Source organism: Mastomys coucha, unplaced genomic scaffold, assembly GCF_008632895.1.
Source record: "Mastomys coucha isolate ucsf_1 unplaced genomic scaffold, UCSF_Mcou_1 pScaffold21, whole genome shotgun sequence".
In the NCBI taxonomy this organism is placed as follows: domain Eukaryota; kingdom Metazoa; phylum Chordata; class Mammalia; order Rodentia; family Muridae; genus Mastomys; species Mastomys coucha.
Window position 1 is genome coordinate 85870722 of NW_022196904.1, and position 17752 is coordinate 85888473.

The 17752-nt window shown below is 40.6% G+C and overlaps 1 protein-coding gene and 1 long non-coding RNA gene across 4 annotated transcripts in view; one reads left to right on the top strand and one right to left on the bottom strand.

The window, feature by feature from the left end:
- Window positions 1-359, bottom strand: part of LOC116102587 — a 58879-nt gene extending 58520 nt beyond the window's left edge. For both annotated transcript variants that reach the window (XR_004123234.1, XR_004123233.1), the window contains exon 1: window positions 158-359. This is a non-coding gene — a long non-coding RNA (uncharacterized LOC116102587). The remainder of the gene's footprint in view (window positions 1-157) is intronic.
- Window positions 360-379: 20 nt separating this feature from the next.
- The window catches only part of Gab2 (GRB2 associated binding protein 2), a 210651-nt gene continuing 193278 nt past the window's right edge, over window positions 380-17752 (top strand). Inside the window, exon 1 of one of the 2 annotated variants that reach the window (XM_031387413.1) lies at window positions 380-621. In XM_031387413.1, the coding sequence (XP_031243273.1) occupies window positions 544-621 (78 nt within the window). In that variant the 5' untranslated portion in view covers window positions 380-543. Of the gene's footprint in view, window positions 622-823; window positions 950-17752 lie in introns of those variants that run through there. The other variant, XM_031387415.1, reaches the window with a different exon arrangement.

Consider the following 17752-nt stretch of genomic DNA (forward strand, 5'->3'; position numbering starts at 1 on the left):
CTCCACAACACCCTGGGGAGGAGGGGTTGAGAAGAGGCTCGCTGTTGGATCGAGGGTGGGCAGCCTCGCCCCGGCACCACTCAGAGGTCTTCACGACCCCGCCTGCTGCAGCTCCAAGCTTGGGGGCGGGGGGTGGGGGTGGGAGAGGGAGACCAACCTCAACCGCCACCGAGCTCCTGAGGGCGCCCTGGCTGGCGGCAGCTCTCCTCGCCTCAGGCCTGTGGGGTCCGAAGCCGGGGGCGGGGGAGTCGGCCTCGGCGCCGGCTGCCCGCAGGGACCGCGCGGGGCTGTGGGCGTGGCGAGCTCCCGCCCGCTGAGGCGCCCTGGTGGGGCTGGCTGTGTGAGCGCGCGCGCGCGGCCGGAGGGCGGGCGGGCGAGCGGGCGGGACTCGAGCGCGCGCCTCCTCGCCGCCTAGTCCTCGCCCGGGGCCGCCCGGCCCCTCCCCTCCCCCGCAAGCTGCGCACCGGCAGCCGGCTGACCCAGCAGCCTGCGCCCGCGCCCTTGTCCGCGCGAGCCGGCGGCGGGCTCCAGTGAGCCGGCGACATGAGCGGCAGCGGGGACGACGTGGTGTGTACCGGCTGGCTGAGGAAATCGCCTCCCGAGAAGAAGTTGAGGCGCTATGTGAGTGAGGCGAGCGGGCGCGGCCCGGCGGGCGGACGAGCGGGCGAGCGGGCGGGCGGCCGGGGGCTGTCCCGCGGCCTCTGAGGTGGGGGCGCTGAGAGAGGCCCGGGGCGCGGCGAGCCGGGGCCCCGCGGCCTCCGAGGGCGACAGCGGCGGGCGCGAGCGGGGCGCCTCGCACCTGTCACAGGTGCGCCGCCGAGGGGCGGGGCGCGGGTCCGGGCTGCGGCTCGCCGCCCGCCCGCCCGCTCGCCCGCTCGCCCGCCCGCCTCCCCGGGAACTCCTCTCCCGGGCCGAAGTTTGGAAGCGATCGTTCCGGGCGAGCCCGAGAGTAAGCGCCCGGGGCTGAAGGGGACGAGTCACCCCGAGCGGGAGGGTAGGCTGAGGGGCCGCGCGGCCCCGGGCCCACAAAGGGCGAAGCGCCGCGCCCCTCTCCCGGTCCCTTTCTCTGTCCGCCCCTCCCCGGTGGCCGCCTGCTTCCTGCCCGTCCGCGGCCACTGCATCACGGGCGGCAGCGTCAGCGGCATGTGCAGCAGCGCTGGTCTTAAGTGACTCATTTGTTTGTCCCCTCTTCTTTCCCATTATTCCGAATGTCTCTCACATAACCCCCACCCCCCACCCTCAAACACACACACATCGCGGTCCTCCGCCCCACCGGGTGACACTGCAGCTTGGTCCTCTAGAACCGGCCAGAGTTTTGTGTCGTCCAGCCCTGGGTGTCTGGGATCTGGAGACGTGGGTCTGAATTGCTAGATGGTGCTAGCTGGCTGTGTGTACTGACACTGGTGAGACGGGCTGTCCCCTCTGGGTGACAAACTGGCAATTGGGATGGGGGTGGGGGGCACCGTCTTCTTCTTTAGCGAGGTCAGAGAACAAAATGGTGCCAGGATCCGAGATTGGGGTAGTCTGAGGAGTTTAGAAATGGAAAGTCCGTTAAAGGAGTGCAGGTCCTCCCATCTTCTCCCTCTTCACTTGCCAAGAAATGTCCTTGTTCTGCTGACTGGGAGTGCTGGACTCTGAGAAATCACTCCCACAGCCTGGAAGTGAGCGGTTGCTTCCAGCTGCAGTGCATCAAGGGAGCTCCCAACAGACCCTGCCCTCTGTCAGCTGCACTAGTGGCTGGCCATGAGGGACACAAGCTTACCAGAGTTTCCTGTCTCTACTCCCCAGATCAGAATCAAGGGACTTCTGGCCTCTGGACTGAGGAAGTGACATTCTGTTTTTCAAAGGAAGTGTTGTTGTTGGGGAGTGCAAGTGTGTCAATGAAACCAGGCTCTGACTTAGGTCACTCGCTTGCAGGGAGAGGGGGAGGGGGGAGGGCAGGGAATCTAAGGATTTAGTGCATGCCTTTTGAAAGTGGACAGAGATTTGGCATACAGTAATATAGTAGAGGTGTTTAAGCTTTAAAGCTCATTTGGGAGGTTGGATGTGAGTAAAATATTTTAATTACTAGAAGCTGTTTTGTTTTGTTCTGTTGCCTGTTGCTGTAGCCTAGGCTTGAACTGCTAACACTTACCTTTGGGAAACAAGAGACAGGAGGATCAGAGGTTCAAAGCCAGCCTATCTGTTTAGGCCCACTTAAGCTACAGAAGACCCTGTCTCTCATTTGCATACCAAACAACACACACACACTATGGATGCACACAACTTCAAGATGGCTTAATGGGTAAACCCAGTGTCCCTCAAGCCTGTTGACTTAAATTTGATCCCCTGGGACCCATATAAAGATGGAAGAAGAGTTCTAACCTGCACACTCATGCTGTGGTGTTGAGTGCACTCACACAGTCTCTCACACAATAATAGTTAAGAAAATTGGGGGGATGACCTTATGGGGGTAAGGTGGTTGTTCATGCCTACAGGCATGAACATGCATCCAGCATCTAGAAGATGGAGGCAGGAGTGTCAAGAGTTCAAGATCATCCTTGATTGCTTAGTGAGCTCAAGGCCAGCCCAGACTACATGACTAGCCACTGAAATAGTGTCCAGTTTAAAAAAAAATAAAAATTTCAGATTAGAAAGGAATGTAGCATAGTTGGTCGAATGTTTGCTTAGCATACAAGATGTCCTGGGTTTTATCTGAGTACATCATAAACAGTGCTGGGTGGCACAAGCCTGTAATCCTAGCATTCCAAGGAGGAGGGGGAAGGAGGATTAGAAGTTCAGGTCATCCTTGAATTTGAGAAAACAAACAAAAATACTACTTTAGAGGTCTTTGGAACTTTGTTTTTGAAATAACTTGTAAAAAAGTTCATACTGTTGCTACTTTGACTCATGACTGTATCAACCCTTACTATGAAGATTCTCTTTATGACCTAGCTCTTGAGTATTTTTTAGAATAGCTTTAGCTCAAAAATATCTAAGTTTGGAGGCTTGTGTTAAACACAGATTTTACCCATATAAACTCCTTAGCAGTCTTGGGTCCTCTGATGACCTCAGCCTCCCTCTCACACACATTCCCTTTGGCTCCAGCCCCTAAGGCATCTGACACATCAAGCAACAGCTTGGTGTGCCTGGAAGCCTCTCCCACTGTAGAAAGAAGTTCAGACCTCCTACTTGAAACAGCCAATCAAATAACTTATGCTTCCAGTACAGCCTCCTTCTACATCCACCACATTTCTGGAGGAAACAGTTGGCTTTCACACACACACACACATACACACACACACACACACACACACACACACACACACACACACACACACACACGATTGGGTGTAGGTCTTTTGGGTTCTAGGCAAAAAGTCTATCACTGAATCTCAAACCCTTATATTTACTTTTTTCTTTGAAAATCTCTGCCAACGGTTTTAGGTTAGATCCTTGCCCTTGGTTTCTTAGAAGCCCAAATGAATTAGACTCAAACTTAGAGGCATTTCCCAGCCTGATTGCTACATGCATAACCCCTAAATAGCTATTGTGACTGGTATACATAATAGTCATGCGGTATTGTAGATTGGCATTTCTTTATTTTAAGGATGCATCAAGCATCAGAGATAAGGGGGAAGTAGCATATTAAATACATGACAGTTAAAGGCTATTTTGAAAACATAACTCTCTAATTTGTGGGGGAAAGTAGGTAGGTAATAGGGAAAAAACACAACTTGGGAGAAGCTACGTTGTCAGGGAATTGTTTTGTTTTGTGACAGGGTTTCACTCAGTAGTCCAGCTGGCCTGGAACTCACTGTATAGCCCAAGCTAGCCTTCAATTTGAGGTGGTTTCCTGATTCTGCCGTTTTTGAAGGCTCATGCCACCACATCCAGCAACTGGGTTTTGTTTTTAGGGGTTTTTTCCCCTCATTGGATTTTCTAACTGATTAGACATATGAAATAACAAATGACCTAGAGAGTATTTGTTGTGTGTCCCAAAGACATTGAGTGGGAAGAAGGAATATATTGAGTATTACCCTTGGTGTATCATGTGGTTGCACTGAGAGGTTGACAAAGAAACAGCCTCATTCCCATGTATGTATGTGAGTCCATGCATGCATGAGATCACACAAATACTTGTATTTAAATGTTAAGCAGGACTTTTGTGGAGGAAAAATTACAGCCTACAATGAATTATAATTTATTATAATTTCATACTGTTAAGGATTTGAGGGGAAAGACGATTGGTTACAGCACTGCCCCCTGGTGGTTTATTTGAAGAAAGTTGTATTGATTCTAATGAAGAGCTGAAGGAAGCAATTAACTGTTCTTTTATTATCATTGTTAAGTATGTGTATTCCAGGCTTTGGATTAGTTAACTAACCTGTCCCTTCACTGTTTGTTGATGACCTTCCCTTCTGTCATAAAGAAAATCCATCAGGGTATGGCCCTAGTCAATTTTCCAAGTTTACTCAGTGTTTATGATTCTCTTCTTTTTTTCCTCTTCTCAGAGTAGATAAGGTGACCCACTGTCAGAGCTAATTCTACTACCTGTACTTTGGTTCCTATTCTCTCCTACTTGCTCAGACAATTCTTTCCATTTTGGGTAATTTTTTAAATTAGTTCTTTGAGAATTCATATTCGCTCTTTCCTCATCTCTTCCCAGATCCAGCCCTTTCCTTACCAGCCAACTTTCTGTCCTATTCTCCCCCAAACCTATTAAACCTAACTTATGTTATCCATATAATCTTGGATGTGTGGCCTGGCACTGTAGCATGATCAACCCACCAAAGGCAAGGATTAAAGGGTGCCACCATGCCTACTTATTGATATTTAAAAAGGACTAGATATTTATCTCACTGATTTTTATCTATTGCCTTTCTCTTTCCAGTCCCATTGATTTTCTGTTCTTTATTGTAACCTTCATTTTGTTTTGTTTTGTTTTGTTTTGTTTTCTAGACTGTAACTCACTCTGTAGACCAGGCTGGTCTTGATCTCAGAAATCTGCCTGCCTCTGCCTACCAAGTGCTGGGATTAAAGGCATGCGCCACCACTGCCCATTCTAGTAGCATTTGATTTATATTATTTTTCTAAGTTTCTTTTTTAATGTGGGAGCTTAAATTACTGATTTGAGACTTTCCCTCTAATATATCATTTAGTGCTATAAATCCCCTCTGAAGATTGTATTGTTTATTCTAAAATTTTAATCAGTTGTATTTTTATTTAGTTCAATGTATTTTTTTTAACTTCTCTTGAGACTTTCTTTGATTATTTAGATGTATGTTGCTTAGTTTCCAAATGTTTAAAGATTTTCTTGTTATATCTCTGTTCCCAAATTTTTGGTTGGCTCCATTTGGGAATAAAATACATTCTGTATAATAAAAATTATTTTAACTTTTTTGAGATTTATTTCACTCTTGGGAATATTTTATAACCCAAAATATGATTTTCTTCCTTTATGTTCTTTGGGTACTTGAAATGATGTTTATTCAACTATCATGAAGTAAAGTAGGCTACAAATGCCAATTAAACAAGGCAAGGTCATGTGAAAAGGCATGGTGGGTCATGTGACAAGGCATGGTGGGTCATATGTATAATTCTAGCACTTTGAGTGGTAAAGTGGGAGCATTATAGCCAGGAGTTACATGGAGTGTTTGAGACCAGTGTAGGACTATATAGCAAGATACTGTCTCTAAAGACAAAACAAAAATTACTTTAATATAGGCCATTCTCCTGAGCTTCACATGTATAATAGTTTTTGTATACATGTGTGTTCTAGTGCTTATGGATACCATAAGTGGTCATTAGAGCCCTTAGGACTGGAGTTCTAGATGGCTGTAAATCACCATGTGAACTGGAACTGAACATAGATCCTCTTAACTGATAAGCCATCACTCTGGTCCCCTGAGCTTTATTATATTTTATTTAAGAGATTAGGAGCTCATGCAGCCCATGGTAGTCTTGAATGTACTGTGTAGTCCATGCTGCCCTTGAATCTCCTGAGCTTGTTGTCATCAACATTATATCATATTTCCTCATGTAGAAGTAATCCACATGTTTAGCAGTGAATGAATAGATAAGAAAAATATGGCATTTGCATACAAAAGAATAATAGCTTTAAAAATATTGACACATGGATATGCTATAAAATACATGAACTTTGAGGGTATTATGATGAATAATCTACTCACAAATGACAATTATATGACTATTTTCATAACTTATCTAAACTAGTGATAGAAAGATTGGTGATTAGGAAGGTCTGAGAATAGAGACTGTAAAGAACTATTGTAGAGTGGATTCAAAGCTCAGTGATATAAACTGAAAGAGTTCTGAATATGGATGATAGTAATGGTGACACAATACTATGAATGTCCTTAATGCTAGCTCAGGATATTTCATTTATTACCTAACCACCTAAAGTGGTCAAGATGGTTGATTTTATATTTTGTGTACTTTAGCATAATTTAAAAATCAGAACTTCTTTTACACTGAAGAGATAGCTTCTGGGTTCAATTTCCAGCACCCACTTGGTAACTCACAACCATCTGTAATTCTATTTCCAAGGGATCTGATACCCTCTTCAGGGCTCTGTGTACACCAGGCATATACATGGTACACAAACACATATGCAGACAAAGCTTCTATATAAACATATAATAATAATGAAACTATTTTATTTATTTATTTATTTATTTATTTATTTATTTATTTATTATAATTAAGTACACTGTAGCTGTCTTCAGACGCACCAGAAGAGGGAGTCAGAACTCATTACGGGTGGTTGTGAGCCACCATGTGGTTGCTGGGATTTGAACTCATGACCTTCTGAAGAGCAGTCGGTGCTCTTACCCGCTGAGCCATCTCACCAGCCCCATGAAACTATTTTTTTAAATTTTCACTTGGTAGGGGTTAGAGATATTGCTAGTATTACTTCATCTTATTTGTAATTGAAGAGAAAAGACAATGGAATCTCCATAGCCTTAACTCATCAGCATCCGAGAACCAGAGGCAGTGAATTTACACAGATCTAGAAATCACATCTGTTCCTTTAACGAATGAAACTTCTTTGGCATTGCTTTCTATCTCTGGCTGATCTGTCTCTATATCACAGGAAAAAATAGAATATGATAACTTGGTGCTACAGCAAAATGTGCAGAAGTGTAAGGCAGGCCTCTACCAGCATCCAAATTAATTTTAACAACTGTAAATAGAGAATATATTACATTCTTTCCCTTCCTGAAGAAATAAATCAGTACTTAACTCAGGCTTCAATGAATTTATAGACTAGGGAAACAAGAAATGCACATGAAAAGCAGGATGCTGCCCTTGTGTGGAATTATATGATTCAGGAAACAAACTGTATAAAGACAAACTGCTCTAGGTATAGAAAAAGACAAGAGTTTTGAGACAGAAGAGGACCTGAGCTGAACTCAGAAGTTTATGGGCTAAAATGAAATACGGTGTGTAGGATGACACAGGCCATGAATATGACATTAGAAATGGTAAATCCATCTAGAAAGGAAGGGTCAAGTCCATAGAAGAAAGCAGAAAGAGCTTTGACAGGTAAATGTAAATGTAGAGCAGAGGAGGGATGTTCTATAGAAGTCCCTAGATGACATTTACTGGTGAAAAACATCCCTCTTACTCAGTGACCTCATAGATGAACACATTTACAATGTGAATATCAGTGTATGCTAACGAGGTTTATCTTCAGAAGACCTGCCTCAGTGTTTCAAGGGTCATTGGGTCCTTGATTGGATTATTTCTTCCTCTGCTGTCTACTTTATTGCCTGTAAACTTGGAATGATGTTTCTTACTCCACTGAGTTTTTAAATTTACTGGGTAATGTGGAAAAGAAATCTGAGCACTATGTCAAGCACAAAGGTGTAGTGAAGTATTTAGTGTTGGAGAAGGTGGCAGGACAGGATGATGCAAATTTATACTTATTCAACACTTCATAGGTAATCTGAACTTGAGCATGGGTGTTTTGCATCCATTTCTCTCTGGGGCCAGACTACAATAATATTGTACTACTAAGTATAATTCTGAAGCTAGAATTGTGTGCTAAGGAGTTAGATATTCCTGGAAGAAACATCTCAAGGGTCTTTCAGTTTCAAGGAATGGAAATTAAATTGCAGTGATTTGCTTGAAACTATGACTTTGAGAAATATTTGTGTGATGGGAGCATGGAAATGCATGTAAGAAGCCACATTTGACATTAGTCTAAAATTAAAAAAGCTTTTAGGCAGTGGCATATTAGTTTTAGTTGCTTTCATAAAATTTCATAATTAAAAGCAACTTAGGAAAGAAATTTTATTTTAGCTTATAGTTCTAGAGTGTTTGAGTCCATAATGGCTGGGTGCCGGAGCAGGAAGCTAGCTAATCACATTTCATCTACTCACCAGGAAATAGGGAGTGAACTGGAAGCCCAGTGTCCCTCAAAATACAAGTTCAAATGTACTTCCTAAAGACTCCATATCCTCCACAAACAGCACCACCAACTAGAACACAACTGTTCAAATACCTGAGCCTATGGGGAACATTTCTCATTCAAACTACTAGTAGTGGTACTACTAGAAGTAGTAATGTTTCAAACTCAACTTAGAGATTCTTTTCAAGTTTCCCTAAAATGAGCCTGTTGCAGGACTTACTTCTAAAACACATTTTTACCTTATACTGAACAGTCAGTTTCTTCTTGCAATTTACAGACAATGTAATGTCTTATTTAGCATAGGGTATAAGTATGGTGCCATTTATTGGACAACAGCTCAAGGCCAGGAGCCATCATTGTCATTAATTTATTTTAACTACTATACTCTCAATTTTAAGCTTGCTGCTTTTACTGATTTACAGGTTGTTGGGATAGTGAGGGTAAGGAGCTCAGGAGATATCTTAGTTAATGGAGCATTTTTCCATTAAAGCTTAAAGATCTGAGTTCTATCCCAGAACCCACACAAAGCCAGATGTGGTGGCACATGCTTGTATTCCTGGTGCAGGAGAGGTAGAAGCAGTAAGATCTATGGCACTCACTGGCCAAGCAGCCTAGCCTAATATGTGAGCCCCAAGTTCCAGGTAATAAATCACAGATAGATGGCTCCTGAGAAATGACCTTATATTGTCCTTGATCATCATGAGCTCTTGTATATGCATGCACATAACACATAAAAACAGTGAATTGATTCTCTTACTACCCTTCAAACAGATCAGTTATGATAGTTTTTGAGTTAGTATCTATATGTGTTACCCAGACTGGTCTTGAACTTAGTATAAAAGCTGCTTCCTACCCTAGCCTCCTGAGCAAATAGAACTACAGGCATGTACTACAATCTGGCTCTTAGTGGTTTTTTTTTTTTTTAATAACTGTGAGCTCACAGGATTAAATATAATCAACACATTTGAACCTATGGTATTTGTTTTTCTTTTTGAAGCTCAGATTGTACTGTCCTTGCCCTGTAGCACCCTATTCAAGTTGGTTTCTCTCATGATACTACTAGTATAATGGTTTCTTTATACTATGATATATGACAAGGTCTTCTAGGATCTGTATATCTTGATCCAGATATAGAATTAACCAGTTCCTTAAAGGATCTGGATTTCTTTTATGAAAAGTGCTATATAGAAACCCACTATAGAAATCAACATAATTGTTATTATGTTGATTGCACAGTTGGTTTTTACGTGTTAATCAACTATCAAGGAGGTAACATTCTGTTTGGTTTTCCCCATAAACTGTAATTATAAATAGGTGCATTTACTTCTGCATAATATTTGTCCAATTTGAATTATTAGAAATTTTGATTATATAGAAAAAGAAAATTGTGAAATGATTAAAGAATCATATGGTATCGCATATTATCAAAGCATTACTTTTGTTTCATCTGTTCCTTTACTCTTTCTTGTTTTCTTTTCTTTCTTTTTCTTCCTCTTTCTTCCTTTCTTTTTCTTTTTCTTTCTTTCTTTTTTAAAGCTTATAACACCTGCTATTCCCAGGGGACCTCCCAGCCCAGCCCAACCCTGCTTAGCTTCTGAGGTCAAATGAGATTGGGTATGGTCTCCTTTTAACATTTTATTGCTTAAATATTATAAAACAAATCCTAGAAGCGTATATAATTCGTAAAATTCTCATCTTAGTGAAGATATCATATATTATGTACAGATATCCTCAGTTAGACATTTATGTTGTTTTCAATTAATTACCATCATATGCAATGTGTATGTCATATAGGTGACACTTGATTAAGAATTTCACCAAGCTGCTGAACCACAGTTTTACATATGTAGCATGATATAACTACAATTCACATGTGAAATTTCATGGAAAGAAATCAGCATCATTCCAACTGTGAAAGTTGGAGCTATGATGGTTTTCACAGTACAGTCCTTTATGCTTTAAAGTTATGAATGAACATTATATTAGGGTTAATGGCATTTCCTTTAATAAGAAAGAACTGGAAGGGGATGGCTCAATGGGTAAAAGCTTACTATCAAGCCTGATATCTTGGGTTTGATCTCTAGAACCTACATAGTAGAAGGAAAGAACTGATTCCCCCAAGTTGTGCGTCATACAAGTGCTGTGGCATGCACATATCCTTGTCCCCTTGCATACAGGCAATTGATTAATTAACTAAAGAAACAACTAGAACAGGAACTAACTTTTTCACTTAGTAAGATGATCTTCGGTTTCATCAATTTTCAGTAAATATGATTTCATTATTCTTTATGGCTGAGTATGAAAAAAAATCCAAGTAAATTTTCAGACGCTAGAGATACATGTCTTCATATTCTGTTTGGGGAAAATCCTCAAATAACTGTTAAAAAAAGAAAAACATGGTTTCTGAAGTTAGTCCGGGATTGGAATCCAAACCTCCCATTGTTGTGTGGGATTGAGTAAATATTTTTGCCTTTCTGATCTTTAATTTCTTGACCTTGGAGAGTCTGTGTAAAGGGAGAGGCACGTAAGACCAGTCACATTGTAGTATCTTAAGAGCTGCACACAGGGATGCCAGGTCTGGTGGGAAGGCATCTCCTTCAAGGGAAAAAAAATCAGAAGTGGGAGAAATTTGAGGTAGGCCTCAAATGAATCACAATCAAAATGTCACATGAGGGAAACTAGAATTATAATTGAAAAACCTTCAAAAGAAAACTACTAAACTAATAGGCACATTATTCACTTATTCCTCCTGGGTTGCAGGAGAGTCTCTGTCCAAGTTATATTTCATTTCTCCTTTTGTTATAGGGTCTTATGTATTCCAGATAACTTTTTACTTGATGGGTGTATAAGGATAACTTCGAACTTCTGATCCTCCTATTGACCATATGAGTGCTGGGATTATAAGCATATGCTACTATATCTAGCTTTAGGTTATTTTAAGTTTTCTTGTCTACAGCCACCCAAGTCATTTCTTAACTATATTATCTATTTATATCTCAGAGTATCTAACATTTGAACAAGCAATTCCTTGTTTTCCTATATGAGTTGATAATACATGAAAATATATTCAAACTCAGCAGCAATCAAAGAAATCTAGATGAAATTGTTATTTTAAAAAATTATGTCAGCATCAAAGAGGAATCATGGAAACTGAAACTCTACCTATCTTTTCTGAAAAAAAGTATATTTGTTACAATGTATCAAAAACCTTATTAATAACTATATCCTGCAAATTAGAAATTTTATTTATAAGAATTCATCCTAACTCTAGAAAAACTTTAAAGGATCCTAATATTATTTATAATAGTCAAGGTTTGGGATATAGGTCAGTGGTAGAGCATGTGCTTAGCATGAGTGAAGTTCCAAATTCAGCTTGCTAGCAAAATGAGTAAATGAACAAAAAAAAAAAAATTAGACCTTAGCCAAAATCAAAGAAGTAATATAATATAATATAGTATAATATAATATAATATATAGTAAAATACCTAAGTGTTCAAGAACAGAAGAATCACATAAATTTGGCACTGCAATAATTATAAGTTACCATTTATAGTATTTACAATATACTTGACACCATATCAACATCGCAGTAACCTATAAAGCAATTATGTAAGAGAATGCCAAATAGGATTTTCCTAGTTACCCCACAAAAGGTAAATATAAAGTACAGCTAAACACCAGAGGTAAAATCCCACAAGGTGAAGGGAGCAATCAGAAAGCAGGGCTGACATAGTTCTAAGACGTTTAAAGAAGTTATAGTATAAGATCTTCTAACCCAGTCATGACACGTTTCCCTGAACATCAGCCTTTTCCCACAAGGAAATTGTGGGCTCCTTGATATAGTAGGTTCTAAGAGAAATCAATTACAGGGAAAGAAAGGGGAAAGAAAAGAGGAAAGGAGAGGAGCAATGCCTGGTGAATATGTTTAGGCAGAAAACTTTCAGATCTGCATTTTCCAATCAGGACAAAGGGAAATGGAAGGACAGGAATGCTATCCCCCCAGCATTAGTATAGATAGAAGTCTGAAGGGTCTAATGGGCTCTTGCCAATTTTCTACCGAAGAGGGCTCAAGATACTAGAGGAGAGCAGAAAATGATCTGCTAGAGAACGAGAGAGCTAAATACAGTTCTTTAAGTTCTCAAGACCACACAGTGAAGAAATTCATCTTCCAGCAACACATCTAGGCTTGTTAGGCAATTGGGAAATCTATTCAGGAAAATGCAAAGCAGCCAGCAGCTGTTTGTCCTTCTCCTTACCCTATCCTCACACCTCACACCAGAACAGCTAGCGTCCAGAAGAGCTTGGGGAAGAGATAGCAAAGAGACTGTTCACCTTCTCCAAAGTGAGAAACCAGGCAGAAGGGTAGGAAAAATAAAGAAAACAAATCTATCCTTCATATCTGCAAAACCACTAGAGTAGGGTAGATTTCAATAGTGGATTTTGAATAATCCAGCATGGCAAGAAAGTTGTGTGGACTCTGCACACAAGGTACCTGTCTGTTTATGAAGGACAGGGAGATTCTGCCAGTTCTACAGAAAAACAGTATTGCTCACATTAACATTACTTTGAGCTATAGCTATTAAAATAACTGACAAAAGTTAGTATTATTTCCATTTTGCAGAATAGGAAGAAGAAAATAAAATACAATTTTTCTTTTTGTTTTATCAATTATCCCAGCTACTTTATAATAAATCTTTGGTCATACAAAAAGCATGTTTGAAACTCAGTAAAACAACATTTTTTTATTTTGTCCATAGATTCAGAATTCAGATAGCACAACAAGAACTTATTTGTACTTTCTAGCCTCAAGGCCCTAGCTAGGAAAGTGAGTGGCTTGGGATGTCTTGACAGATAGGAGATAGAATCATCTTAAGGTGTCTTCACTCACATACCTGCCACTCAGAAGTGCTGCTAAGCAGGGACTATTGACTCATATACTTGTGCATGTCTTCTGCGTGCAGCCTGGGCTTCCTCAAAGCACTCAGAGTAGACAGGCTTCCTCACATGGTGGCTCAGAGCTTCAAGAGCAAGTGTCTTTATGTCAAGACTTCATTTTAAAATGACCTAGCCTTAGAAGTTGTGTGTTATGTTTGCCATAATTTATTGGTTGAAGAACTCACAAATCCCTTTTAATTGAGGAAAAGAAACACAGACTTTGAATTTCTTGATAAATGAAATGTAAAGTATTTATAATATGTACTTAGTTATTAGATTTTGTTAAAATTTTATTTATTGTATATTGGTGCTAGGCCATACAAATGCCATGGTGTCTATGTGAATGTCCGAGGACAATGTTCAAGAGTCAGATCTCTCTTTTCACCATATTGGTCCCAAGAATTAAACTCATTATCTGGCTTGGCAGCAAGTGCCTTTTACTAATTATCTTGCTGGCCTAATTTGTAACCTCTACTTTTTATGGGTGTGTGGGCACACACCTCTCAAAATATGTGGGTACTTGCAGAGGCCAGAAGAAGGCATTAGATCTCATGGAGCTGGAATTACAGATGGTGTCTGTACACCTGACATGGGAATAAAACTTGGGTTCTCTGGAAAAGCAGTACATGTTCTTAACTGCTGGGCCATTTCTATAGTCCCCCAATTTGTGACCTTAAAAAAAAAGAAGAACCTCTCACAATGATAATCATTGTTAAGTATGGTCTCCTTTGACGATTTTCAAGGTTAAACCTCATAATTAAGTATTCTTTAAGTTTTTATCTTTCAAAGTTGTGTCTCTTTCCCTCTCTCTATCTATAATCTTCCTTGTTTAGGACAGCAGTTTCTATTATCTGTGTCCAGATCTCATCAGCTAAGGACAATGTCTGGCAAAACATTACTGTTTAGTATATAACCCTGACTTCTGAAAGAGATTGCTTACTGATGTTTTTGCAAGTGAGAGAAGAAAGTATCTATGTGATATACGTATGATACCCATATGTGGCATCTTCTTTTTTTGTCTAATCTAGAATGTACCGTGGAGTTATCTGCTGAGTTGTAACCAATGCTTTATGCCTTTGGGCATGCTATATAGGAACCCAAAGTGCAAGAGGTGTTGGTATTTGTTTCAGAGTCTGTACACCCTGAGAATCCTTTGTTCTAGCTGAGACCTATACTAATCCATTCATCTCTAAGTAACATCTAGATGCTACAAGCATGCTGTACTTAGGCTGTGTGTAGAGTTTGTGGTGGTGCAACAAGCTCTTCTTTGGCTTCTTCCTTCTGCTATATTCAAGTACTTGCTCCTGTGTTGTATGTTTGTCACAAAATGAACTATAGTCACCAGAAAAGTGTGTGTGTGTGACACACATTATGGGGAAAATGGAGTCCCAATATTTCTGTTACTACATTGCTTTGGTGTGAAGTGGGTGTGTGATTAGGACTGTATCTTTGTTCTGTGATTCTCTTCTCTTCATTGCCTCACAGAGTTAGAAGGATCAGGCTTCCCTCTGCCTTCCCTGTCTTGTATGGTTTCTAGATCATAAATCCTCAGCCAGAGCTTCTAGATCATATGACCTTTTCTAACTCAAGCCCACCTGAAAGTAGGAAGATAATTGAGGAATGGAATACACCAAGACACAAGTTAGGAAATCTTTCAGAAATGCTGATACATTATATCAAGGTTATAGACAAACTTCCTTCCATCAAACCATGTTTCTATGACCCCAGCACCATGCAGGAGTTTGAAGAGCATCTACAGGAAGATGGAAGGGCATCATAAGAACTCTTTAAGGAATAAATCCTGGGACCTCAGGTTTTATTAATTATTATTAATTTATTCATTATTAATTTCTTCTCTGCAAGTATATGATTACTGTCCTGGTTTAAAGTTGTTGACAAATTTGACATGATTGTTTAATGGATACTTGAAAGTTTTATATGAAAACTCAGACAAAACCCAGTTTTCTATCTCATTATTTATGAAAAGATTTCTAACATTATTTCCAAATGACCTGAAAATGTTTAAAAATATAAACCGTGGAGCCAGCTATGATAGTACTTGTCTTTAATCCCAGTATTCAGGAGGCAGAGTCAGGCAGATCTCTTGTGAGTTTGAGGTCAGGCTGGTCTTTATAGTGAGTTTTAGGACAACCATGGCTACATAGTGAAAGTCTCAAAAATTATTCACATACACACACACACACACACACACACACACACACACACAGGTCATCCTGTATACATATGCACATATGTATACGTGTGTGCATAGGTAAAGGTTCTTGCTACCAAACCTGAATTCAGTCTCCAGGACCTATATGATAGAAAGAACTGACTTTCACACGTGACATGTCCTTTGAACTCCATATGCACGATGAGGAATGCACACACTCCTCCACAAACAAAGCCAAATGAATTTTTGAGACAAAAAAAATCTCACTATATATTGCTGATCTGACTAGCCCTAAACTCAGAGACCCATATGCTCTTGCAGGTGATCCTGAGTGCTGGGATTAGAAGTGTGTGACATAATACCATGCTGTAATTTTTTCAATTCTTTTGAGAATAGGGTCTCACTTGCCTGACTTGGAACTCACTATATAGACCAGGCTAGTCTTGAACTCACAGGAAGCCATCTGCTTCTTTCTCCTGAGTGTTGGAATTAAAAGTTGTACAGCACTATATCCAACTACAAAAAATATTTTAAATATAAAACTTGATTTAATTTTATCCTAAGTGAGGAATAGGACTTGGGATATATGTTGTTCAAAGGTTCATATAACTTTGCTTACCTTCTGATTAAAACCCTTTATGCATAGAAAAAATGGATATACAAATGTCATGGTATTCTGGAAATGAATCCTTTTATGACACCTCCTAAGATGGATGTTTAAGTTGGACTTGACTAAAGAAAGTACAGTTTTCAGCTGGCTATTGTAGACACTAATGTGTAAGATGTTTTACAACTGCTTTTTTAAATTTTTTTTCTTTTATTAGATATTTTCTTTATTTACATGTCATATTTCCCAGTTTCCCCTCCACAAAAAAACAAAAAACAACAAAAATAAATCCCTGTTCCCTCCCCCCTCCCCCTGCTCAACACCCCTCCCTCTCCCGCTTACTGCCTCTGGCATTGCCCTACACTGGGGCACAGAACCTTCACAGGGCCAAGGTCCTCTCCTCCTATTGATGACCAACTTGGCCATCCTCTACTATACACATGCTGCCGGAACAATCAGCCCTACCATGTGTACTCCTTGGTTGGTGGTTTAGTCCCTGGGAGCTCTGAGGGTACTAGTTAGTTCATATTGTTCTTTGTCTTAAGGGGCTACAAACCCTTCAGCTCCTTCGGTCCTTTCTCTAGCTCCTTCATTTGGGGACCCTGTACTCAGTTCAATGGATGGGTATGAGACTGTACATCTGTATTAGTCAGGTACTGTCAGAGCCTCCCCAGAGACAGCTATATCAGGCTGGATTGTCAGTCTCTGTTCCATAGTTAATCTCTGCAACTCCTTCCATGGGTATTTTGTTCCCCCTTTTAAGAAGGAATTAAATGTCCACATTTTGGTCTTCCTTCTTCTTGAGTCTCTTGTGGTTTGTGGATTGTACTTTGTGTATTCCAAACTTCTGGGCTAATAACCACTTATCAGAGAGTGCATACCATGTGTGTTCTTTTGTGATTGTGTTACCTCACTCAGGATGATATTCTCCAGATCCATCCATTTCCCTATGAATTAAATAAATTCATTGTTTTTTAATAGCTGAGTAGTACTCCATTGTGTAGATGTACCACAGTTTCTGTATCCATTCCTCTGTTGTGGGCCATCTGGGTTGTTTCTAGTTTCTGACTATTATAAATAAGGCTGCTATGAACATGGTGAAATATGTGTCCTTATGACATGTTGGAGCATCTTCTGGGTATAGGCCCGGGAGTGGTATAGCTGGGTCCTCTAGTAGAACTATGTCAAATTTCCAGAGGAACCGCCAAACTGATTTGCAGAGTGGTTGTACCAGCTTGCAATCCCACTAGCAGTTGAGGAGTGTTCCTCTTTCTCCACAACCTCTCCAGCATCTGCTGTCACCTGAGTTTTTGATCCTAGCCATTCTAACTGGTGAGAGGTGGAATCTCAGGGTTGTTTTGATTTGCATTTCCCTGATGACTAAGCATGTTGAACATTTCTTTAGGTGCTTCTCAGCCATTCGCTATTCATCAGTTGAGAATTCTTTGTTTAGCTCTGTACCCCATTTTTTAATAGGGTTATTTGGTTCTCTGGAGTCTAACTTCTTGAGTTTTTTTGTATTTTTGGATATTAATCCTCTATCAGATATAGGTTTGGTAAAGATCTTTTCCCAATTTGTTGGTTTCCGTTTTGTCCTATTGACAGTGTCTTTTGCCTTACA